Source organism: Salvelinus alpinus, chromosome 29 (genome assembly GCF_045679555.1).
Source record: "Salvelinus alpinus chromosome 29, SLU_Salpinus.1, whole genome shotgun sequence".
In the NCBI taxonomy this organism is placed as follows: Eukaryota; Metazoa; Chordata; class Actinopteri; order Salmoniformes; family Salmonidae; genus Salvelinus; species Salvelinus alpinus.
The window spans coordinates 16,501,035-16,527,969 of record NC_092114.1 but is presented as its reverse complement, the minus strand read 5'-3'; the positions used below and the strand labels follow the sequence as shown (position 1 = coordinate 16,527,969).

Below are 26,935 nucleotides of genomic sequence, written 5' to 3'. Positions count from 1 at the left end.
CTTTGAACGGGGTCTGGTAGTAGGTGCCTTTGAACGGGGTCTGGTAGTAGGTGCCTTTGAACGGGGTCTGGTAGTAGGTGCCTTTGAACGGGGTCTGGTAGTAGGTGCCTTTGAACGGGGTCTGGTAGTAGGTGCCTTTGAACGGGGTCCGGTAGTAGGTGCCTTTGAACGGGGTCCGGTAGTAGGTGCCTTTGAACGGGGTCTGGTAGTAGGTGCCTTTGAACGGGGTCTGGTAGTAGGTGCCTTTGAACGGGGTCTGGTAGTAGGTGCCTTTGAACGGGGTCTGGTAGTAGGTGCCTTTGAACGGGGTCTGGTAGTAGGTGCCTTTGAACGGGGTCTGGTAGTAGGTGCCTTTGAACGGGGTCTGGTAGTAGGTGCCTTTGAACGGGGTCTGGTAGTAGGTGCCTTTGAACGGGGTCTGGTAGTAGGTGCCTTTGAACGGGGTCTGGTAGTAGGTGCCTTTGAACGGGGTCTGGTAGTAGGTGCCTTTGAACGGGGTCTGGTAGTAGGTGCCTTTGAACGGGGTCTGGTAGTAGGTGCCTTTGAACGGGGTCTGGTAGTAGGTGCCTTTGAACGGGGTCTGGTAGTAGGTGCCTTTGAACGGGGTCTGGTAGTAGGTGCCTTTGAACGGGGTCTGGTAGTAGGTGCCTTTGAACGGGGTCTGGTAGTAGGTGCCTTTGAACGGGGTCTGGTAGTAGGTGCCTTTGAACGGGGTCTGGTAGTAGGTGCCTTTGAACGGGGTCTGGTAGTAGGTGCCTTTGAACGGGGTCTGGTAGTAGGTGCCTTTGAACGGGGTCCGGTAGTAGGTGCCTTTGAACGGGGTCCGGTAGTAGGTGCCTTTGAACGGGGTCCGGTAGTAGGTGCCTTTGAACGGGGTCCGGTAGTAGGTGCCTTTGAACGGGGTCCGGTAGTAGGTGCCTTTGAACGGGGTCCGGTAGTAGGTGCCTTTGAACGGGGTCCGGTAGTAGGTGCCTTTGAACGGGGTCTGGTAGTAGGTGCCTTTGAACGGGGTCTGGTAGTAGGTGCCTTTGAACGGGGTCTGGTAGTAGGTGCCTTTGAACGGGGTCTGGTAGTAGGTGTCTTTGAACGGGGTCTGGTAGTAGGTGCCTTTGAACGGGGTCTGGTAGTAGGTGCCTTTGAACGGGGTCTGGTAGTAGGTGCCTTTGAACGGGGTCTGGTAGTAGGTGCCTTTGAACGGGGTCTGGTAGTAGGTGCCTTTGAACGGGGTCTGGTAGTAGGTGCCTTTGAACGGGGTCTGGTAGTAGGTGCCTTTGAACGGGGTCTGGTAGTAGGTGCCTTTGAACGGGGTCTGGTAGTAGGTGCCAGGCGCACCGGTTTGTGTCTAGAACTCAACCCTGCTGGGTTTTTCACGTTCAACAGTTTTCTGTGTGTATCAAGAATGGTCCACCACCCAAAGGACATCCAGCCAACTTGACACAACTGTGGGAAGCATTTCAGTCAACATGGGTCAGCGTCCCTGTGGATCGCTTTGGACACCTTGTAGAGTCCATGCCCGGACGAGTTGAGACTGGTCTGAGGTCAAAAGGGGGGAGGTGCTACTCTATATTAGGAGGTATTCTTAATGGTTGGTATACTCAGTGTGTTTATATGCACACGGATGGCTAACCATGTTTCCCCCGCTCTCGTCCCTCCTCTCTCCCCCGTCCCTCTTTTCTCCCCCGTCCCTCTTTTCTCCCCCGCCCGTCCCTCTTTTCTCCCCCGCCCGTCCCACTTCTCTCTCCCCCCCGTCCCTCTTTTCTCCCCCGCCCGTCCCTCTTCTCTCCCCCCCTGTCGTCCCTCTTCTCTCCCCCCCTGTCGTCCCTCTTCTCTCCCCCCGTCCCTCCTTTCTCTCTCCAGTCGTCAAGGCCAGATACTGCCCGCGGGGCCAGACACTGACGTAATAGGGGGTGTAGTAGGGGAGGGTATGGTCTCCATGGGAGGTGGTGGTGGTCCCAAACCCCAAGAGGTCTTCTCTGGGGTGGAACATGGTGTTACCATGGATACCATGCAGTCTGTGATGGAGCCTTTGCAGTTTGACTACAACACCCAGATGGCCATGGACTCTCAGCCCACCGTGGGCCTGTTCGACTACAGCAACCAACAACAGGTGTGTGTGTGATGACCACCATGGACCCCTCTACTACAGCAACCAGCAGAGGTGTATGTGTGTATATACTAAGTGTGTGACTGTGAGCATAACGTGTGTATATATAGATGATGATAATGTGACCTGTGTGTACAGTGCATTCAGAAAGTATTCAGACCCCTTGACTTTTTCAACATTTTGTTACGTTACAGCCTTATTCTAAAATGAGTTAAATAAATAAAAAATATCATCAATCTAAACACAATACCCCATAATGACATCACAATACCCCATAATGACAAAGCGAAAACAGGTTTATAGACATTTTTGCAAATGTATAATAATAAAAAATAAAAAAACATACCTTATTTACATAAGTATTCAGACCCTTTGATATGAGAATTGAAATTCACCTCTGATGCATCCTGTTTCCATTGGTCATCCTTGAGATGTTTCTACAACTTGATTGGAGTCCATCTGTGGTAAATTAAATTGGACATGATTTGGAAAGGCACACACCTGTCTATATAAGGTAGAGCTCTGAGACAGGATTGTGTCGAGGCACAGATCTGGGGAAGGGTACCAGCAAATGTCTGCATTATTGAAGGTCCCCAAGAACACAGTGGCCTCCATCATTCTTAAATGGAAGAAGTTTAGAACCATTATGACTCTTCCTAGAGCTGGCCGCCCGGCCAAACTGAGCAATCGGGGGAGAAGGGCCTTGGTTAGGGAGGTGACCAAGAACCCGATGGTCACTCTGACAGAACTCCAGAGTTCCTCTGTGGAGATGGGAGAACCTTCCAGAAGAACAGCCCTCTCTCCAGCACTCTACCAATCAGGCCTTTATGGTAGAGTGGCCAGACGGAAGCCACTCCTCAGTAAAAGGCACATGACAGACCGCGTGGAGTTTGCCAAAAGGCACCTAAAGGACTCTCACACAATGAGAAACAAGATTCTCTGGTCTGATGAAATCAAAATTGAACTCTTTGGCCTGAAAGCCAAGCGTCATGTCTGAAGGAAACCTGGCACCATCCCTACGTTGAAACATGGTGGTGGCAGCATCATGCTGTGGGGATGTTTTTCAGCAACAGGGACTGGGAGACTAGTCAGGAGAGGCAAAGATGAACAGAGTAAAGTACAGGGAGATCCTTGATGAAATCCTGAGCACTCTGGAGCAGGTTCTCAGTCTGGGGAGAAGGTTCACCTTCCAACAGGACAACGACCCTAAGCACCCAGCCAAGACAACGAAGGAGTGGTTTCAGGGCAAGTCTCTGAATGTCCTTGAGTGGCCCAGCCAGAGCCCGGACTTGAACCCGATCTAACATCTCTGGAGAGACCTGAAAATAGCTGTGCAGCAACACTCCCCATCCAACCTGTCAGAGCTTGAGAGGATCTGCAGAGAAGAATGGGAGAAACTCCCCAAAAACAGGCTGTAATCACTGCCAAAGGTGCTTCAACAAAGTACTGACTAAATGGTCTGAATACTTATGTGAATGTGATATTAGATATTTTTTTGTTGTTGCTTGTAATAAATTGGCACATTTCTAAACCAGTTTTTGCTTTGTCATTATGGGGTATTGTGTGTAGATTGGTGAAAAAACAACGATTTAATCCATTTTAGAATAAGGCTGTAACGTAACAAAATATGGAAAAGTCGAGGGGTCTGAATACTTTCTGAATGCACTATATATAATATAACCTGTGTGTAATATAACCTGTGTGTGTGTGTGTGTAATATAACCTGTGTGTGTAATATAACCTGTGTGTGTAATATAACCTGTGTGTGTGTGTGTAATATAACGTGTGTGTAATATAACCTGTGTGTGTGTGTGTGTAATATAACGTGTGTGTAATATAACCTGTGTGTGTGTATAGTTGTTCCAGAGACCCAGTGCTCTAGCAGCCCAACAGCAGCAGTATGCCTTGGCAGCAGCACAGCAATCTCACATTGGTAAGAGACAGAGTGTCTGTGTGAGTTGTTTTGTAGGTGAAAGACATGAATCTCCACTGACCCATTTCTGGGCAGTTATTCAGTGATGAAGTTGTTCTTGGACTAGCTGTGTATCTTTTATGTCTGGCACAATTAGCATATAACCGTGGATTAAGACCCTCTGGAAAAAATAAAATAATTCTCTGTTTAAACAGTTAGGACTTAATTAAATTTAGAACAATAGTGTAATGATGAAGAATTGTGGGTGGTCTCCCCTCAGAGAGTCAAATCAGACACTGAGTACAACATATACAATGTATTTGAAAAGATTTCAGACCCCTCTTTACACATTTTGTTACGTTTAGAGATTTTAGTGACCAAAATTATCGCGGTTATCAGTATTATTAAAACGTGCTGGAAATGTTAAAGTACTACTACACTGAAATAATTTCACCACGTTTTATATTGAAAACCAACAATCAACAAATAAAATTGGCAGCACTATGCACTTGTATTTTTTGTTGTATGTTCTGTAGACAGGGTGACCATCTTCGATTTTAAGTTTCCCTCAGCACTCTCGTAAAACCCAAAATACGACCACACTTCAGATTTCGTCCTCTTAGAAGGCCGGAAAAATCTCCTGAGCGCTGTCACTGCCTTCCGCCATGTTTTTACACAAAACAAAACCCACGTTGCTGCGCCTGCGTCAGACTGTTGATGACTTTGGTTGATGCTGGACACTATTTACCGTGAGTTTTTCAAACCACGGTAATCAAACACGGTTTTAATGCTAATTTGAAACTAAAACTAATCGTCTGGAATTTTACCGTGGTTTATCTTGAAACCGGTAACTGTATCATCCTTAGTTACGTTACAGCCTTATTTTAAAATGTATTAAATACATTTTTCCCCTCAACAATCTACACACAAGGCCCCGTAACGACATCACAAGGCCCCGTAACGACATCACAAGGCCCCGTAACGACATCACAAGGCCCCGTAACGACATCACAAGGCCCCGTAACGACATCACAAGGCCCCGTAACGACATCACAAGGCCCCGTAACGACATCACAAGGCCCCGTACAAGGCCCCGTAACGACATCACAAGGCCCCGTAACGACATCACAAGGCCCCGTAACGACATCACAAGGCCCCGTACAAGGCCCCGTAACGACATCACAAGGCCCCATAACGATAAAGCAAAAACTGCTTTTTAGACGTTTTGTTAATTTCGTCTTTAATTTCACATTTACATAAGTATTTGAACCCTTTACTCAGTGAAGCACCTTTGGCAGCGATTACAGCCTCGAGTCTTCTTGTGTATGATGCTACAAGCTTGGTACACCTGTATTTGGGGAGTTTCTCCCGTTTTTCTCTGCAGATTCTCTCAAGCTCTGTCAGGTTGGATGGGGAGCGTTGCTGCACAACTATTTTCAGTTCTGCAGAGATTTTCGATCGGGTTCAAGTCCGGGCTCTGGCTGGGCCACTCAAGGACACTCAGAGACTTGTCCCGATGCCACTCCTGCGTTGTCTTGGCTGTGTGCTTAGGGTTGTTGTCCTGTTGGAATGTGAACCTTCGCCCTAGTCTGAGGTCTTGAGCGCTCTGGAGCAGGTTTTCATCAAGGATCTCTCTGTACTTTTCTCCGTTCATCTTTCCCTCGATCCTGACTAGTCTCCCAGTCCCCACCTCTGAAAAACATCCCCACAGCATAATGCTGCCACCTCCATGCTTCACCGTAGGGATGGTATTGGCCAGGTGATGAGCAGTACCTGGTTTCCTCCAGAAGTGACGCTTGGCGTTCAGGCCAAAGAGTTCAATCTGGGTTTCATCAGACCAGAGAATCTTGTTTCACATGGTCTTAGTCCTTTAGGTGCCTTTTGGTAAACTCCAAGCAGGCTGTTGTGCCTTTTTACAGAAGAGTGGCTTCCGTCTGGCCGCTCTACCATAAAGGCCTTATTGGTGGAGTGCTGCAGAGATGGTTGTCCTTCTGGAAGGTTCACCCTGGAGCTCTGTCAGTGACCATTTGGGTTCTTGGTCACCTCCCTGACCAAGATCCTTCTCCCCTGATTGCTCAGTTTGGCCGGGCAGCCAGCTCTAGGAAGAGTCTTGGCGGTTCCAAACTTCTTCATTTTAAGAATGATGGAGGCCATTGTGTTCTTGGGATATTCAATGTGGCAGAAATGTTTTGGTATTCCACCCCAGATCTGTGCCTCGACACAATACTGTCTTGGAGTTTTACGGACAATTCCTTCGACCTCATGGCTTGGTTTTTGTTTTGACATGCCCTGTCAACTGTGGGACCTTATATAGACAGGTGTGTGCCTTTTTTAAAATCATGTCCAATCAGTTGAATTTGGACTGGACTTGAAGACAATCATGGCACCAATAATTACATTACATCAGATGCATGTCCTTGAATCTATTGCCTCGCACACAGACATAAGATCATTTAGTAGCCAATGGCAGCCTGCAGTACTCCGGTTGGCTTTTAACTTCAGTTACTCTATGAGAGACGGCAGCAGTGAGCTAGCCTGCAACATCACCTCTGGAGTATCTCAAACTCTGTAAGTTTAGTCTCCGTTAAACGCCATCTTAACCTCCTCACCGGGCTTCAAATGTCCTATTGAGTCTCTACATCTGAATGATGGATGTCACGTGATCAATGGCTTTGTCAATATACAGTCATTTGTATACTCACGATGGCTGCCTGGTATTGTAACGCCATCATTTCCATGGTAATGTAGAATGTTCGTTCAAATGTTAACTGATGTGGTTCATGCAATTCAGTAAATGTTTTGTCAGTTGAGCTGAATCGGAAAATCATTGCACATATTTTAGCACCTATTTTACTTCCTGCTTTGTTGCTATGGGTACACTCAATGGCCACCAGTCCACCCATTATGTCATTATTCACTTGAATGTGGATGGCTGTTGCACTCATTGTCTTTCTATGGCAGCACATGGAGTCAGGAGCGGAGGAGAGGAGAAAATGTGTGTCTGGCCGGCCAATTACCGTCAACCAAAACTTCCATCACTGTCGGGCAGCTCTCGTCTCGGTTTCTCTGTGATCTTTATGTACGTGTCTTTTCAGGTTTGGCTCAAGCGTTTGTTCCCAACCCTTACATCATCAGTACTGGTCCGCCTGGAACCGACCCCTACGCTGCTGGACTGGCAGCTGCTGCAACACTGGGTAAGACACACACACACACACACACTCTCTCACACACCACACACACACACACTCACACTCACACTCACACTCACACTCACACCCACACACACACACACCATTCACACTCTCTCTCACACACACACAGACACAGACACACACTCCTGCCATTTTGTTATTTCATATCCCCAGTACTATGGGAATATGATGACAGTCCAGCGTGCTTACATTTTTATATATGGGTGGTCCCAGGAATCTGCTGTCTTGACGCTGCAACCTCCATCCTATACCAACTAAGTTATTGTGTGTGTTCAGGCCCGGCGGTGATGCCTCCCCAGTACTACGGGGTGACTCCCTGGGGAGTGTATCCAGCCAATCTGTTCCAGCAACAGGCTGCGGCCGCCAACAACTCAGCCAATCAACAGGCTCAAGGACAGAACCAGCAGAACCAACAACAGGTCAGTGGCTTCCTATTGGCTAGACCTCTCCTCATTTCGGTAAAGCAACTGTCAGACATTTTTTTTGCTTCAGTGCTCACCGCTTTATGGTTGTAAGATTACCACAAGCATGAGTTATGCCCTCGTGCACTTTATTTCTCCTTGTGTCACAGTGTGTCCATGGCTTTTTACTGAGAACAACACCGTGTGGCGTAAAACCAGCCCTCCCCGCTCCTCAGCGTTTCCCATTGGCTCAGTCTCAGACCTTCTGCCCTCCTATTGGCTAACCTTTATGTAACTCTAGGTGATGCGTGGGGGCGGTAACCAGCGACCCCTGACCCCTAGCCACGGTCAACAGGGTCAGCAGAACGACCAGCTGATCTCTGCCGCAGCAGTCAACTCAGCGCTCGCCTTCGGACAGGGGCTGGCTGCCGGCGTGCCTGGTGAGCAAGACATTTACTAACACACACGTGCTTGCTTTCACACACACACACACACTGATTAACCCATGAGTTCCTCTCTGCAGGCTATCCCATGCTGGCTCCAGCTGCTTACTATGACCAGACGGGGGCGCTAGTGGTCAACACAGGATCTAGGGGTGGGCCCGTACGCCTCATGACCCCCGCAGGCTCAGTTATTATCTCTCCCTCCACTGCACAAGCAGGTAACACACTCCTCCATTTACACTATCACTCAGTCACCCTAATACAGTATCTCTCCGTCACTCAGTCACCCTAATACAGTATCTCTGTCACTCAGTCACCCTAATACAGTATCTCTGTCACTCAGTCACCCTAATACAGTATCTCTCCATCACTTGTAGCAGTCCACCAAACTCTCACTTATGACAATTAATTTCTCTCTCTCTACCCTCTCTCCAGTGGCGGCAGCGGGTGGCGGGGCTAACGGTGGTATGGGAGGCGGGGCCAATGGTCAGTTCCGAGCCATGCAATCCCAGCAGCCTCAGCAGCAGGGGGGAGGGGTTATGTCAGGAAACTCCTTTTATGGATCTTCTCTTAGCAACTCATCCCAGAGCTCCTCCCTCTTCTCTCAAGGTAGCCAATCAACGTACTGTGAGTAAAAAAAACTAAACGGGTGAATTGAGAGAGAGGTTGGTTCCAGGCCGACTACATTGGAGACGGTCAATGGTTGCATGCCGCGTCATGGATTGCGCAGTCGCGCATCAGATTCCTATGTCATGTGGTAGTTCATATGTCAAAATACATGTCTTGTCTTTGAGACCTGGCAGGTGTCTGCAATGTATTCGGCCTGGAACGTGACCAAAACGTGTTCAAATATTATTTTGTTTAGCATATAAACTCGGTGACAAAAAGTATATTAACAAAGGTGCTTGGTTGTTTTCTATACAGGCTCCGCCCAGCCGGGCCCCGGCTCCGCCTCTCTGGGGTTTGGTCAGAGCAACTCTTCACTCGGAGCTACGTTGGGCGGCTTTGGCACTGCAGGTGTGTGTGTGTGTGGCACTGCAGGTGTGTGTGTGTGTGCAACCTAAGACTCAGTAGGCTTACGAATGGAGAGCAGGGTTACGGTTATTTCGGTATCCGAACGGACGTTAGTATTCAGTTACTTTGCGAGAGTATTAATTTCGGACAAATAATAAAAATGCGTATTTTAATGAAAGGGCTTTGTCTAAAATAAAATGATCTGTGAGATTTGTACAAACCATGGCATTTAGAAATGTTAATGAAATAACAGATTTGACCGTTTTTATGGCTGCGTCCCATTTTAAAAACACTGGTAGCCTACACACTTTTCACCTGTGTAGCTGCTTGTTGTTGTGGGTCACTCAAAGCAGCACTACCGTCAGAGGCTTCATGTGTAGCAAGTGAAGTAGAAATCAAGTCTAATGGTATTAGTCACATGTTTTAACAACATGTTTAGACAAACTATTACTTACGGGCCTAACAATGCAGAGAAATAATAGAAGAATAACACAGGGAATATATATATTATACCTACATGCATACATACCTACATGCATACCTACATACACACACAGTTGAAGTCGGAAGTTTACATACACTTAGGTTGGAGTCATTAACTCAGTTTTTCACAATTCCTGACATTTAATCCTAGTAAAAATTCCCTGTTTTAGGTCAGTTAGGATCATCACTTTGTTTTAAGAATGTGAAATGTCAGAATAATAGTAGAGATTTATTTCAGCTTTTATTTCTTTAATCACATTCCCAGTGGGTCAGAAGTCTACATACACTCAATTAGTATTTGGTAGCATTGCCTTTAAATTGTTTAACTTGGGTCAAACGTTTCGGGTAGCCTTCCACAAGCTTCCCACAATAAGTTGGGTGAATTTTGGCCCATTCCTCCTGACAGAGCTGGTGTAACTGAGTCAGGTTTGTAGGCCTCCTTTCTCACACACGCTTTTTCAGTTCTCCTCACAAATTTTCTATAGGATTGATTCAAGGGCTTTGTGATGGCCACTCCAATACCTTGACTTTGTTGTCCTTAAGCCATTTTGCCACAACTTTGGAAGTATGCTTGGGGTCATTGTCCATTTGGAAGACCCATTTGCGACCAAGCTTTAACTTCCTGACTGATGTCTTGAGATGTTGCTTCAATATATCCACAAAATGTTCCTTTCTCATGATGAAATCTATTTTGTGAAGTGCACCAGTCCCTCCTGCAGCAAAGCACCCCCACAACATGATGCTGCCACCCCCGTGCTTCACGGTTGGGATGGTGTTCTTCGGCAAGCAAACCTCCCCCTTTTTCCTCCAAACGTAACGATGGTCATTATGGCCAAACAGTTCTAATTTTGTTTCATCAGACCAGAGGACATTTCTCCAAAAAGTACGATCTTTGTACCCATGTGCAGTTGCAAACCGTAGTCTGGCTTTTTTTAATGGCGGTTTTGGAGCAGTGGCTTCTTCCTTGCTGTGCGGCCTTTCAGGTTATGTCGATATAGGACTCGTTTTACTGTTGATATAGATACTTTTGTACCTGTTTCCTCCAGCATCTTCACAAGGTCCTTTGCTGTTGTTCTGTGATTGATTAGCACTTTTTGCAGCAAAGTACGTTCATCTCTAGGAGACAGAACACGTCTCCTTTCTGAGCGGTATGACGGCTGCGTGGTCCCATGGTGTTTATGCTTGCGTGCTATTGTTTGTACAGATGAACGTGGTACCTTCAGTGCATTTGGAAACTGCTCCCAAGGATGAACCAGACTTGTGGAGGTCTACAATTTTTTTTTTTGAGCTCTTTGCTGATTTCTTTTGATTTTCCCATGATGTCAAGCAAAAGGCACTGAGTTTGAAGGGAGGCCTTGAAATACATCCTCAGGTACACCTCCAATTGACTCAAATTATGTCAAATAGTCTATCAGAAGCTTCTAAAGCCATGACATCATTTTCTGGAATTTTCCAAGCTGTTTAAAGGCACAGTCAACTTAGTGTATGTAAACTTCTGATCCACTGGAATTGTGATACAGTGAATTAAAAGTGAAATAATCTGTCTAAACAACAGTTGGAAAAATGTCTTGTCACGCACAAAGTAGATGTCCTAACCGACTTCCCAAAACTATAGTTTGTTAAACAAGAAATTTGTGGAGTGGTTGAAAAACGAGTTTTAATGACTCCAACCTAAGTGTATGTAAACTTCCGACTTCAACTATAGATATATATATATATATATAGATATAGATATATATATATACAGTAACCGCAGTACACTGTAGGTAGGGGTAAAGTGACTAGACAACAGAATAGATAATAGACAGTAACAGCAGTATACTGTAGGTAGGGGTAAAGGATAGATAATAAACAGTAACAGCAGTATACTGTAGGTAGGGGTAAAGTGACTAGACAACAGGATAGATAATAGACAGTAACAGCAGTATACTGTAGGTAGGGGAAAAGTGACTAGGCAACAGGATAGATAATAAACAGTAACAGCAGTATACTGTAGGTAGGGGTAAAGTGACTAGACAACAGGATAGATAATAGACAGTAACAGCAGTATACTGTAGGTAGGGGTAAAGTGACTAGACAACAGGATAGATATAGACAGTAACAGCAGTATACTGTAGGTAGGGGTAAAGGATAGATAATAGACAGTAACAGCAGTATACTGTAGGTAGGGGTAAAGGATAGATAATAGACAGTAACAGCAGTATACTGTAGGTAGGGGTAAAGTGACTAGACAACAGGATAGATAATAGACAGTAACAGCAGTATACTGTAGGTAGGGGTAAAGTGACTAGCCAACAGGATAGATAATAGACAGTAACAGCAGTATACTGTAGGTAGGGGTAAAGTGACTAGACAACAGGATAGATAATAGACAGTAACAGCAGTATACTGTAGGTAGGGGTAAAGGATAGATAATAGACAGTAACAGCAGTATACTGTAGGTAGGGGTAAAGGATAGATAATAGACAGTAACAGCAGTATACTGTAGGTAGGGGTAAAGGATAGATAATAGACAGTAACAGCAGTATACTGTAGGTAGGGGTAAAGTGACTAGCCAACAGGATAGATAATAGACAGTAACAGCAGTATACTGTAGGTAGGGGTAAAGTGACTAGACAACAGGATAGATAATAGACAGTAACAGCAGTATACTGTAGGTAGGGGTAAAGTGACTAGACAACAGGATAGATAATAGACAGTAACAGCAGTATACTGTAGGTAGGGGTAAAGGATAGATAATAAACAGTAACAGCAGTATACTGTAGGTAGGGGTAAAGTGACTAGACAACAGGATAGATAATAGACAGTAACAGCAGTATACTGTAGGTAGGGGTAAAGTGACTAGACAACAGGATAGATAATAGACAGTAACAGCAGTATACTGTAGGTAGGGGTAAAGTGACTAGCCAACAGGATAGATAATAGACAGTAACAGCAGTATACTGTAGGTAGGGGTAAAGGATAGATAATAGACAGTAACAGCAGTATACTGTAGGTAGGGGTAAAGTGACTAGACAACAGGATAGATAATAGACAGTAACAGCAGTATACTGTAGGTAGGGGTAAAGGATAGATAATAGACAGTAACAGCAGTATACTGTAGGTAGGGGTAAAGTGACTAGACAACAGGATAGATAATAGACAGTAACAGCAGTATACTGTAGGTAGGGGTAAAGGATAGATAATAGACAGTAACAGCAGTATACTGTAGGTAGGGGTAAAGTGACTAGCCAACAGGATAGATAATAGACAGTAACAGCAGTATACTGTAGGTAGGGGTAAAGTGACTAGTCAACAGGATAGATAATAGACAGTAACAGCAGTATACTGTAGGTAGGGGTAAAGGATAGATAATAGACAGTAACAGCAGTATACTGTAGGTAGGGGTAAAGTGACTAGCCAACAGGATAGATAATAGACAGTAACAGCAGTATACTGTAGGTAGGGGTAAAGTGACTAGCCAACAGGATAGATAATAGACAGTAACAGCAGTATACTGTAGGTAGGGGTAAAGTGACTAGTCAACAGGATAGATAATAGACAGTAACAGCAGTATACTGTAGGTAGGGGTAAAGGATAGATAATAGACAGTAACAGCAGTATACTGTAGGTAGGGGTAAAGTGACTAGTCAACAGGATAGATAATAGACAGTAACAGCAGTATACTGTAGGTAGGGGTAAAGGATAGATAATAGACAGTAACAGCAGTATACTGTAGGTAGGGGTAAAGTGACTAGTCAACAGGATAGATAATAGACAGTAACAGCAGTATACTGTAGGTAGGGGTAAAGGATAGATAATAGACAGTAACAGCAGTATACTGTAGGTAGGGGTAAAGTGACTAGACAACAGGATAGATAATAGACAGTAACAGCAGTATACTGTAGGTAGGGGTAAAGTGACTAGACAACAGGATAGATAATAGACAGTAACAGCAGTATACTGTAGGTAGGGGTAAAGGATAGATAATAGACAGTAACAGCAGTATACTGTAGGTAGGGGTAAAGTGACTAGACAACAGGATAGATAATAGACAGTAACAGCAGTATACTGTAGGTAGGGGTAAAGTGACTAGCCAACAGGATAGATAATAGACAGTAACAGCAGTATACTGTAGGTAGGGGTAAAGTGACTAGTCAACAGGATAGATAATAGACAGTAACAGCAGTATACTGTAGGTAGGGGTAAAGGATAGATAATAGACAGTAACAGCAGTATACTGTAGGTAGGGGTAAAGTGACTAGTCAACAGGATAGATAATAGACAGTAACAGCAGTATACTGTAGGTAGGGGTAAAGGATAGATAATAGACAGTAACAGCAGTATACTGTAGGTAGGGGTAAAGTGACTAGTCAACAGGATAGATAATAGACAGTAACAGCAGTATACTGTAGGTAGGGGTAAAGGATAGATAATAGACAGTAACAGCAGTATACTGTAGGTAGGGGTAAAGTGACTAGACAACAGGATAGATAATAGACAGTAACAGCAGTATACTGTAGGTAGGGGTAAAGTGACTAGCCAACAGGATAGATAATAGACAGTAACAGCAGTATACTGTAGGTAGGGGTAAAGTGACTAGTCAACAGGATAGATAATAGACAGTAACAGCAGTATACTGTAGGTAGGGGTAAAGTGACTAGCCAACAGGATAGATAATAGACAGTAACAGCAGTATACTGTAGGTAGGGGTAAAGGATAGATAAGACAGTAACAGCAGTATACTGTAGGTAGGGGTAAAGTGACTAGCCAACAGGATAGATAATAGACAGTAACAGCAGTATACTGTAGGTAGGGGTAAAGTGACTAGTCAACAGGATAGATAATAACAGCAGTATACTGTAGGTAGGGGTAAAGTGACTAGCCAACAGGATAGATAATAGACAGTAACAGCAGTATACTGTAGGTAGGGGTAAAGTGACTAGACAACAGGATAGATAATAGACAGTAACAGCAGTATACTGTAGGTAGGGGTAAAGTGACTAGACAACAGGATAGATAATAGACAGTAACAGCAGTATACTGTAGGTAGGGGTAAAGTGACTAGACAACAGGATAGATAATAGACAGTAACAGCAGTATACTGTAGGTAGGGGTAAAGTGACTAGCCAACAGGATAGATAATAAACAGTAACAGCAGTATACTGTAGGTAGGGGTAAAGTGACTAGCCAACAGGATAGATAATAGACAGTAACAGCAGTATACTGTAGGTAGGGGTAAAGTGACTAGCCAACAGGATAGATAATAGACAGTAACAGCAGTATACTGTAGGTAGGGGTAAAGTGACTAGACAACAGGATAGATAATAGACAGTAACAGCAGTATACTGTAGGTAGGGATAAAGGATAGATAATAGACAGTAACAGCAGTATACTGTAGGTAGGGGTAAAGTGACTAGACAACAGGATAGATAATAGACAGTAACAGCAGTATACTGTAGGTAGGGGTAAAGGATAGATAATAGACAGTAACAGCAGTATACTGTAGGTAGGGGTAAAGGATAGATAATAGACAGTAACAGCAGTATACTGTAGGTAGGGGTAAAGGATAGATAATAGACAGTAACAGCAGTATACTGTAGGTAGGGGTAAAGTGACTAGACAACAGGATAGATAATAGACAGTAACAGCAGTATACTGTAGGTAGGGGTAAAGGATAGATAATAGACAGTAACAGCAGTATACTGTAGGTAGGGGTAAAGGATAGATAATAGACAGTAACAGCAGTATACTGTAGGTAGGGGTAAAGTGACTAGACAACAGGATAGATAATAGACAGTAACAGCAGTATACTGTAGGTAGGGGTAAAGGATAGATAATAGACAGTAACAGCAGTATACTGTAGGTAGGGGTAAAGTGACTAGACAACAGGATAGATAATAGACAGTAACAGCAGTATACTGTAGGTAGGGGTAAAGGATAGATAATAGACAGTAACAGCAGTATACTGTAGGTAGGGGTAAAGTGACTAGACAACAGGATAGATAATAGACAGTAACAGCAGTATACTGTAGGTAGGGGTAAAGTGACTAGTCAACAGGATAGATAATAGACAGTAACAGCAGTATACTGTAGGTAGGGGTAAAGTGACTAGTCAACAGGATAGATAATAGACAGTAACAGCAGTATACTGTAGGTAGGGGTAAAGGATAGATAATAGACAGTAACAGCAGTATACTGTAGGTAGGGGTAAAGTGACTAGACAACAGGATAGATAATAGACAGTAACAGCAGTATACTGTAGGTAGGGGTAAAGGATAGATAATAGACAGTAACAGCAGTATACTGTAGGTAGGGGTAAAGTGACTAGACAACAGGATAGATAATAGACAGTAACAGCAGTATACTGTAGGTAGGGGTAAAGTGACTAGTCAACAGGATAGATAATAGACAGTAACAGCAGTATACTGTAGGTAGGGGTAAAGTGACTAGTCAACAGGATAGATAATAGACAGTAACAGCAGTATACTGTAGGTAGGGGTAAAGGATAGATAATAGACAGTAACAGCAGTATACTGTAGGTAGGGGTAAAGTGACTAGACAACAGGATAGATAATAGACAGTAACAGCAGTATACTGTAGGTAGGGGTAAAGGATAGATAATAGACAGTAACAGCAGTATACTGTAGGTAGGGGTAAAGTGACTAGACAACAGGATAGATAATAGACAGTAACAGCAGTATACTGTAGGTAGGGGTAAAGGATAGATAATAGACAGTAACAGCAGTATACTGTAGGTAGGGGTAAAGTGACTAGCCAACAGGATAGATAATAGACAGTAACAGCAGTATACTGTAGGTAGGGGTAAAGTGACTAGACAACAGGATAGATAATAGACAGTAACAGCAGTATACTGTAGGTAGGGGTAAAGTGACTAGTCAACAGGATAGATAATAGACAGTAACAGCAGTATACTGTAGGTAGGGGTAAAGTGACTAGTCAACAGGATAGATAATAGACAGTAACAGCAGTATACTGTAGGTAGGGGTAAAGGATAGATAATAGACAGTAACAGCAGTATACTGTAGGTAGGGGTAAAGTGACTAGACAACAGGATAGATAATAGACAGTAACAGCAGTATACTGTAGGTAGGGGTAAAGTGACTAGTCAACAGGATAGATAATAGACAGTAACAGCAGTATACTGTAGGTAGGGGTAAAGGATAGATAATAGACAGTAACAGCAGTATACTGTAGGTAGGGGTAAAGTGACTAGACAACAGGATAGATAATAGACAGTAACAGCAGTATACTGTAGGTAGGGGTAAAGGATAGATAATAGACAGTAACAGCAGTATACTGTAGGTAGGGGTAAAGTGACTAGACAACAGGATAGATAATAGACAGTAACAGCAGTATACTGTAGGTAGGGGTAAAGTGACTAGTCAACAGGATAGATAATAGACAGTAACAGCAGTATACTGTAGGTAGGGGTAAAGTGACTAGTCAACAGGATAGATAATAGACAGTAACAGCAGTATACTGTAGGTAGGGGTAAAGGATAGATAATAGACAGTAACAGCAGTATACTGTAGGTAGGGGTAAAGTGACTAGACAACAGGATAGATAATAGACAGTAACAGCAGTATACTGTAGGTAGGGGTAAAGGATAGATAATAGACAGTAACAGCAGTATACTGTAGGTAGGGGTAAAGTGACTAGACAACAGGATAGATAATAGACAGTAACAGCAGTATACTGTAGGTAGGGGTAAAGGATAGATAATAGACAGTAACAGCAGTATACTGTAGGTAGGGGTAAAGTGACTAGCCAACAGGATAGATAATAGACAGTAACAGCAGTATACTGTAGGTAGGGGTAAAGTGACTAGACAACAGGATAGATAATAGACAGTAACAGCAGTATACTGTAGGTAGGGGTAAAGTGACTAGTCAACAGGATAGATAATAGACAGTAACAGCAGTATACTGTAGGTAGGGGTAAAGTGACTAGTCAACAGGATAGATAATAGACAGTAACAGCAGTATACTGTAGGTAGGGGTAAAGGATAGATAATAGACAGTAACAGCAGTATACTGTAGGTAGGGGTAAAGTGACTAGACAACAGGATAGATAATAGACAGTAACAGCAGTATACTGTAGGTAGGGGTAAAGTGACTAGCCAACAGGATAGATAATAGACAGTAACAGCAGTATACTGTAGGTAGGGGTAAAGTGACTAGCCAACAGGATAGATAATAGACAGTAACAGCAGTATACTGTAGGTAGGGGTAAAGTGACTAGCCAACAGGATAGATAATAGACAGTAACAGCAGTATACTGTAGGTAGGGGTAAAGTGACTAGACAACAGGATAGATAATAGACAGTAACAGCAGTATACTGTAGGTAGGGGTAAAGTGACTAGACAACAGGATAGATAATAGACAGTAACAGCAGTATACTGTAGGTAGAGGTAAAGTGACTAGACAACAGGATAGATAATAGACAGTAACAGCAGTATACTGTAGGTAGGGGTAAAGTGACTAGCCAACAGGATAGATAATAGACAGTAACAGCAGTATACTGTAGGTAGGGGTAAAGTGACTAGCCAACAGGATAGATAATAGACAGTAACAGCAGTATACTGTAGGTAGGGGTAAAGTGACTAGACAACAGGATAGATAATAGACAGTAACAGCAGTATACTGTAGGTAGGGGTAAAGTGACTAGACAACAGGATAGATAATAGACAGTAACAGCAGTATACTGTAGGTAGAGGTAAAGTGACTAGTCAACAGGATAGATAATAGACAGTAACAGCAGTATACTGTAGGTAGGGGTAAAGTGACTAGACAACAGGATAGATAATAGACAGTAACAGCAGTATACTGTAGGTAGGGGTAAAGTGACTAGACAACAGGATAGATAATAGACAGTAACAGCAGTATACTGTAGGTAGAGGTAAAGTGACTAGTCAACAGGATAGATAATAGACAGTAACAGCAGTATACTGTAGGTAGGGGTAAAGTGACTAGTCAACAGGATAGATAATAGACAGTAACAGCAGTATACTGTAGGTAGGGGTAAAGTGACTAGACAACAGGATAGATAATAGACAGTAACAGCAGTATACTGTAGGTAGGGGTAAAGGATAGATAATAGACAGTAACAGCAGTATACTGTAGGTAGGGGTAAAGTGACTAGCCAACAGGATAGATAATAGACAGTAACAGCAGTATACTGTAGGTAGGGGTAAAGTGACTAGCCAACAGGATAGATAATAGACAGTAACAGCAGTATACTGTAGGTAGGGATAAAGGATAGATAATAGACAGTAACAGCAGTATACTGTAGGTAGGGGTAAAGTGACTAGCCAACAGGATAGATAATAGACAGTAATAGCAGTATACTGTAGGTAGGGATAAAGGATAGATAATAGACAGTAACAGCAGTATACTGTAGGTAGGGGTAAAGTGACTAGACAACAGGATAGATAATAGACAGTAACAGCAGTATACTGTAGGTAGGGGTAAAGTGACTAGCCAACAGGATAGATAATAGACAGTAACAGCAGTATACTGTAGGTAGGGGTAAAGTGACTAGTCAACAGGATAGATAATAGACAGTAACAGCAGTATACTGTAGGTAGGGGTAAAGTGACTAGACAACAGGATAGATAATAGACAGTAACAGCAGTATACTGTAGGTAGGGGTAAAGTGACTAGACAACAGGATAGATAATAGACAGTAACAGCAGTATACTGTAGGTAGGGGTAAAGTGACTAGACAACAGGATAGATAATAGACAGTAACAGCAGTATACTGTAGGTAGAGGTAAAGTGACTAGCCAACAGGATAGATAATAGACAGTAATAGCAGTATACTGTAGGTAGGGATAAAGGATAGATAATAGACAGTAACAGCAGTATACTGTAGGTAGGGGTAAAGGATAGATAATAGACAGTAACAACAGTATACTGTAGGTAGGGGTAAAGTGACTAGACAACAGGATAGATAATAGACAGTAACAGCAGTATACTGTAGGTAGGGGTAAAGTGACTAGACAACAGGATAGATAATAGACAGTAACAGCAGTATACTGTAGGTAGGGGTAAAGGATAGATAATAGACAGTAACAACAGTATACTGTAGGTAGGGGTAAAGTGACTAGCCAACAGGATAGATAATAGACAGTAATAGCAGTATACTGTAGGTAGGGATAAAGTGACTAGACAACAGGATAGATAATAGACAGTAACAGCAGTATACTGTAGGTAGGGGTAAAGTGACTAGACAACAGGATAGATAATAGACAGTAACAGCAGTATACTGTAGGTAGGGGTAAAGTGACTAGCCAACAGGATAGATAATAGACAGTAACAGCAGTATACTGTAGGTAGGGGTAAAGTGACTAGCCAACAGGATAGATAATAGACAGTAACAGCAGTATACTGTAGGTAGGGGTAAAGTGACTAGCCAACAGGATAGATAATAGACAGTAACAGCAGTATACTGTAGGTAGGGGTAAAGGATAGATAATAGACAGTAACAGCAGTATACTGTAGGTAGGGGTAAAGGATAGATAATAGACAGTAACAGCAGTATACTGTAGGTAGGGGTAAAGGATAGATAATAGACAGTAACAGCAGTATACTGTAGGTAGGGGTAAAGTGACTAGCCAACAGGATAGATAATAGACAGTAACAGCAGTATACTGTAGGTAGGGGTAAAGTGACTAGCCAACAGGATAGATAATAGACAGTAACAGCAGTATACCTTAGGTAGGGGTAAAGGATAGATAATAGACAGTAACAGCAGTATACTGTAGGTAGGGGTAAAGGATAGATAATAAACAGTAACAGCAGTATACTGTAGGTAGGGGTAAAGTGACTAGACAACAGGATAGATAATAGACAGTAACAGCAGTATACTGTAGGTAGGGGTAAAGTGACTAGCCAACAGGATAGATAATAGACAGTAACAGCAGTATACTGTAGGTAGGGGTAAAGGATAGATAATAGACAGTAACAGCAGTATACTGTAGGTAGGGGTAAAGTGACTAGACAACAGGATAGATAATAGACAGTAACAGCAGTATACTGTAGGTAGGGGTAAAGGATAGATAATAGACAGTAACAGCAGTATACTGTAGGTAGGGGTAAAGTGACTAGTCAACAGGATAGATAATAGACAGTAACAGCAGTATACTGTAGGTAGGGGTAAAGGATAGATAATAGACAGTAACAGCAGTATACTGTAGGTAGGGGTAAAGGATAGATAATAGACAGTAACAGCAGTATACTGTAGGTAGGGGTAAAGGATAGATAATAGACAGTAACAGCAGTATACTGTAGGTAGGGGTAAAGGATAGATAATAGACAGTAACAGCAGTATACTGTAGGTAGGGGTAAAGGATAGATAATAGACAGTAACAGCAGTATACTGTAGGTAGGGGTAAAGGATAGATAATAGACAGTAACAGCAGTATACTGTAGGTAGGGGTAAAGTGACTAGACAACAGGATAGATAATAGACAGTAACAGCAGTATACTGTAGGTAGGGATAAAGGATAGATAATAGACAGTAACAGCAGTATACTGTAGGTAGGGGTAAAGGATAGATAATAGACAGTAACAGCAGTATACTGTAGGTAGGGGTAAAGTGACTAGACAACAGGATAGATAATAGACAGTAACAGCAGTATACTGTAGGTAGGGGTAAAGGATAGATAATAGACAGTAACAGCAGTATACTGTAGGTAGAGGTAAAGTGACTAGACAACAGGATAGATAATAGACAGTAACAGCAGTATACTGTAGGTAGGGGTAAAGTGACTAGCCAACAGGATAGATAATAGACAGTAACAGCAGTATACTGTAGGTAGGGGTAAAGTGACTAGCCAACAGGATAGATAATAGACAGTAACAGCAGTATACTGTAGGTAGGGGTAAAGTGACTAGACAACAGGATAGATAATAGACAGTAACAGCAGTATACTGTAGGTAGGGGTAAAGTGACTAGACAACAGGATAGATAATAGACAGTAACAGCAGTATACTGTAGGTAGAGGTAAAGTGACTAGTCAACAGGATAGATAATAGACAGTAACAGCAGTATACTGTAGGTAGGGGTAAAGTGACTAGACAACAGGATAGATAATAGACAGTAACAGCAGTATACTGTAGGTAGGGGTAAAGTGACTAGACAACAGGATAGATAATAGACAGTAACAGCAGTATACTGTAGGTAGAGGTAAAGTGACTAGTCAACAGGATAGATAATAGACAGTAACAGCAGTATACTGTAGGTAGGGGTAAAGTGACTAGTCAACAGGATAGATAATAGACAGTAACAGCAGTATACTGTAGGTAGGGGTAAAGTGACTAGACAACAGGATAGATAATAGACAGTAACAGCAGTATACTGTAGGTAGGGGTAAAGGATAGATAATAGACAGTAACAGCAGTATACTGTAGGTAGGGGTAAAGTGACTAGCCAACAGGATAGATAATAGACAGTAACAGCAGTATACTGTAGGTAGGGGTAAAGTGACTAGCCAACAGGATAGATAATAGACAGTAACAGCAGTATACTGTAGGTAGGGATAAAGGATAGATAATAGACAGTAACAGCAGTATACTGTAGGTAGGGGTAAAGTGACTAGCCAACAGGATAGATAATAGACAGTAATAGCAGTATACTGTAGGTAGGGATAAAGGATAGATAATAGACAGTAACAGCAGTATACTGTAGGTAGGGGTAAAGTGACTAGACAACAGGATAGATAATAGACAGTAACAGCAGTATACTGTAGGTAGGGGTAAAGTGACTAGCCAACAGGATAGATAATAGACAGTAACAGCAGTATACTGTAGGTAGGGGTAAAGTGACTAGTCAACAGGATAGATAATAGACAGTAACAGCAGTATACTGTAGGTAGGGGTAAAGTGACTAGACAACAGGATAGATAATAGACAGTAACAGCAGTATACTGTAGGTAGGGGTAAAGTGACTAGACAACAGGATAGATAATAGACAGTAACAGCAGTATACTGTAGGTAGGGGTAAAGTGACTAGACAACAGGATAGATAATAGACAGTAACAGCAGTATACTGTAGGTAGAGGTAAAGTGACTAGCCAACAGGATAGATAATAGACAGTAATAGCAGTATACTGTAGGTAGGGATAAAGGATAGATAATAGACAGTAACAGCAGTATACTGTAGGTAGGGGTAAAGGATAGATAATAGACAGTAACAACAGTATACTGTAGGTAGGGGTAAAGTGACTAGACAACAGGATAGATAATAGACAGTAACAGCAGTATACTGTAGGTAGGGGTAAAGTGACTAGACAACAGGATAGATAATAGACAGTAACAGCAGTATACTGTAGGTAGGGGTAAAGGATAGATAATAGACAGTAACAACAGTATACTGTAGGTAGGGGTAAAGTGACTAGCCAACAGGATAGATAATAGACAGTAATAGCAGTATACTGTAGGTAGGGGTAAAGGATAGATAATAGACAGTAACAGCAGTATACTGTAGGTAGGGGTAAAGTGACTAGACAACAGGATAGATAATAGACAGTAACAGCAGTATACTGTAGGTAGGGGTAAAGTGACTAGCCAACAGGATAGATAATAGACAGTAACAGCAGTATACTGTAGGTAGGGGTAAAGTGACTAGCCAACAGGATAGATAATAGACAGTAACAGCAGTATACTGTAGGTAGGGGTAAAGTGACTAGCCAACAGGATAGATAATAGACAGTAACAGCAGTATACTGTAGGTAGGGGTAAAGGATAGATAATAGACAGTAACAGCAGTATACTGTAGGTAGGGGTAAAGGATAGATAATAGACAGTAACAGCAGTATACTGTAGGTAGGGGTAAAGGATAGATAATAGACAGTAACAGCAGTATACTGTAGGTAGGGGTAAAGTGACTAGCCAACAGGATAGATAATAGACAGTAACAGCAGTATACTGTAGGTAGGGGTAAAGTGACTAGCCAACAGGATAGATAATAGACAGTAACAGCAGTATACTGTAGGTAGGGGTAAAGTGACTAGGCAACAGGATAGATAATAGACAGTAACAGCAGTATACTGTAGGTAGGGGTAAAGTGACTAGCCAACAGGATAGATAATAGACAGTAACAGCAGTATACTGTAGGTAGGGGTAAAGTGACTAGCCAACAGGATAGATAATAGACAGTAACAGCAGTATACTGTAGGTAGGGGTAAAGTGACTAGCCAACAGGATAGATAATAGACAGTAACAGCAGTATACTGTAGGTAGGGGTAAAGGATAGATAATAGACAGTAACAGCAGTATACTGTAGGTAGGGGTAAAGTGACTAGCCAACAGGATAGATAATAGACAGTAACAGCAGTATACTGTAGGTAGGGGTAAAGGATAGATAATAGACAGTAACAGCAGTATACTGTAGGTAGGGGTAAAGTGACTAGACAACAGGATAGATAATAGACAGTAACAGCAGTATACTGTAGGTAGGGGTAAAGTGACTAGACAACAGGATAGATAATAGACAGTAACAGCAGTATACTGTAGGTAGGGGTAAAGTGACTAGCCAACAGGATAGATAATAGACAGTAACAGCAGTATACTGTAGGTAGAGGTAAAGTGACTAGTCAACAGGATAGATAATAAACAGTAACAGCAGTATACTGTAGGTAGGGGTAAAGTGACTAGCCAACAGGATAGATAATAGACAGTAACAGCAGTATACTGTAGGTAGGGGTAAAGTGACTAGACAACAGGATAGATAATAGACAGTAACAGCAGTATACTGTAGGTAGGGGTAAAGGATAGATAATAGACAGTAACAGCAGTATACTGTAGGTAGGGGTAAAGGATAGATAATAGACAGTAACAGCAGTATACTGTAGGTAGGGGTAAAGTGACTAGACAACAGGATAGATAATAAACAGTAACAGCAGTATACTGTAGGTAGGGGTAAAGTGACTAGCCAACAGGATACTAACTATATCAGTCTCATGGCTCGGGGGTAGAAGCTGTTCAGGGTGCGGTTGGTTCCAGACTTGGTGCATCGGTACCAATTTGCCGCGTGGTAGCAGAGAGAACAGTCTATGACTTGGTAGTTGGAGTCCTTGACAATTTTTAGGGCCTTCCTCTGATACCGCCTGTTATAGAGGTCCTGGATGGCAGTGAGCGCGGCCCCTGTGATGTACTGGTGCCAGACCAAGCGGTGACGCAGCCAGTCTAGATGCTCTCAGTGGTGCAGTTATGGAACTCTTTGAGGATCTGAGGGCCCATTCCAAATCTTTTCAGCCTCCTGATGGGGAAGAGGCGTTGGGCCAAGATAATTCCTTAGTGAAGTGGGTGTTGCTCTCTACCTGCCTCACCACAGCCCCGTCGATGTGGATGGGGACGTGCTCGGTCCTCTGTTTCCTGTAGTCCACAATCAGCCCCTTTGTCTTGCTGACGTTGAGGTAGAGGTTGTTTTCCTGGCACCGCCTCCCTATAGGTTGTCTCATCGTCGTCGGTGATCAGGCCTACCACCGTCATGTCGTCAGCAAACTTAATGATGGTGTCGGAGTCGTGCGCGGCTACGCAGTCGTGTGAGAACAGGGAGTACAGGAGGGGATTGAATATTCACCCCTGATGGGCTTCCATGTTGAGGGTCAGCGTGGCGGATGTGTTGTTGCCTACCATCACAACCTTGGCGCTCCTCGTCCAGGATCCTTAGCTTAGTGATGAGGGCACTGGTGTTGAATGCCGGGCTGTAGGGAAATGAACAGCATTCTCACGTAGGTGTTCCTTCTGTCCAGGTGGGAAAGGGAAGTGAGGAGAGCACTAGATATTGCGTCATATGTGGATCTGTTGGGGTGGTATGCGAATTTAAGTGAGTCCAGGGTGATGGTGTTGATGTGTGCCATGACCGCCATTTCACGGCTACAGACGTGAGTGCTACGGGGCGAATGTCATTTAGACAGGTTACCTTGGCGTTCTTGGGCACAGGTACTATGGTGATCTGCTTGAAACATGTATCTATTACAGACTCTGACAGGGAGAGGCTGAAAATGTCAGTGCCAGCTGATCAGCGCGTGTACTGAGTATGCATCCTGGTATTCCGTCTAGCCCCCAGGATGTTAACCTATTTATAGGATTCTACTCACATTGGCTACGGAGAGTGTGATCACACAGTCGTCCGGAAGAGCATGGTTCAGTGTTGCTAGCGTTGGAGCGAGCGTAGAATATAATTTATTTATCTAGTCTGGGTGGCTCGCGCCACTGGATAACTCGCGGCTGGGTTTCCTTTTGTAGTCCGTAATAGTTTACAAGCCGTACCACATCCGATGAGCATCAGAGCTGGTGTAGGTAGTATTCTTTCTTAGTCCGCTATTGACACTATGTGTTTGATGGTTCATCGGAGGTTGTAGCAGGATTTCTTATAAGCGTCCGGGTTAGTGTCCCGCTCCTTGAAAGTGGCAGCTCTTGCCTTTAGCTCAGTGCAGATGTTGCCTGTAATCCATGGCTTCTGGTTGGGAAATGTACGTACGGTCACTGTGGAGAAGACGTCGTCGATGCACTTATTAATGAAGCCGATGACTGATGTGGTAAACTCCTCAATGCCATCGGATGAATCCCAGAACATATTCCAATCTGTGCTAGCGAAACATTCATGTAGCTTAGCATCCGCTTCATCAGATCAGTTTTTGGTCAGATTTGCCAAATGGAGGGAGAGCATTCTATGCGTGTGTGTGTGTAGTAAAGGTGATCTAGAATATTTTTGCCTCTAGTTGCACAGGTGACATGCTGGTAGAAATGAGGTAAAACGCATTTCAGTTTTCCTGCATTTAAGTAACTGGCCACTAGGAGCGCCGCCTCTATGTGCGTATTTTCTTGTTTGCTTATGGCCCTATACAGCTTGTTGAGTCCGGTCTTAGTGCCATCATCAACTTGTGGTGGTAAATAGACAGCTACTAGAAATATAAACTATTTTGGTAAATATTATAGTCTACAGCTTATCATGTGGTATTCTAATTTAGGCGAGCAGAACCGCGAGCAGAACCTCGAATCTTCCTTGATATTAGAGATTGCGCACGGTGATTAACTAACAGGTAGGCTGTTTAATATGGAGTTGTTTTAGACGAGGACGCAGCTAAATAGCCTGAATTAGCCTGGCTAGCTAGCTGAATTAGCCTGGCTAGCTAGCTGAATTAGCCTGGCTAGCTAGCTGAATTAGCCTGGCTAGCTAGCTGAATTAGCCTGGCTAGCTAGCTGAATTAGCCTGGCTAGCTAGCTGAATTAGCCTGGCTAGCTAGCTGAATTAGCCTGGCTAGCTAGCTGGCTAACTAACTCCAGTCACGACAGACAGACACTACCAGATGAGATGTTCCTGCGATAGGTTATCCATCAAGTTTAACTTGCAC

At 43.2% G+C, this 26,935-nt stretch overlaps 1 protein-coding gene across 5 annotated transcripts in view; it reads left to right on the top strand.

The window, feature by feature from the left end:
* Nucleotides 1–26,935, top strand: part of LOC139559137 (pumilio homolog 1-like) — a 67,891-nt gene that overhangs the window by 18,789 nt on the left and 22,167 nt on the right. For 3 of the 5 annotated variants that reach the window (XM_071374872.1, XM_071374870.1, XM_071374871.1), the window contains exons 8-15: nt 1,858–2,107; nt 3,962–4,037; nt 7,112–7,210; nt 7,505–7,647; nt 7,931–8,069; nt 8,153–8,290; nt 8,508–8,699; nt 8,997–9,089. In XM_071374872.1, coding sequence (XP_071230973.1) covers nt 1,858–2,107; nt 3,962–4,037; nt 7,112–7,210; nt 7,505–7,647; nt 7,931–8,069; nt 8,153–8,290; nt 8,508–8,699; nt 8,997–9,089 — 1,130 coding nt within the window. The remainder of the gene's footprint in view (nt 1–1,857; nt 2,108–3,961; nt 4,038–7,111; nt 7,211–7,504; nt 7,648–7,930; nt 8,070–8,152; nt 8,291–8,507; nt 8,700–8,996; nt 9,090–26,935) is intronic. The other 2 variants (XM_071374874.1, XM_071374873.1) reach the window with 1 other exon arrangement.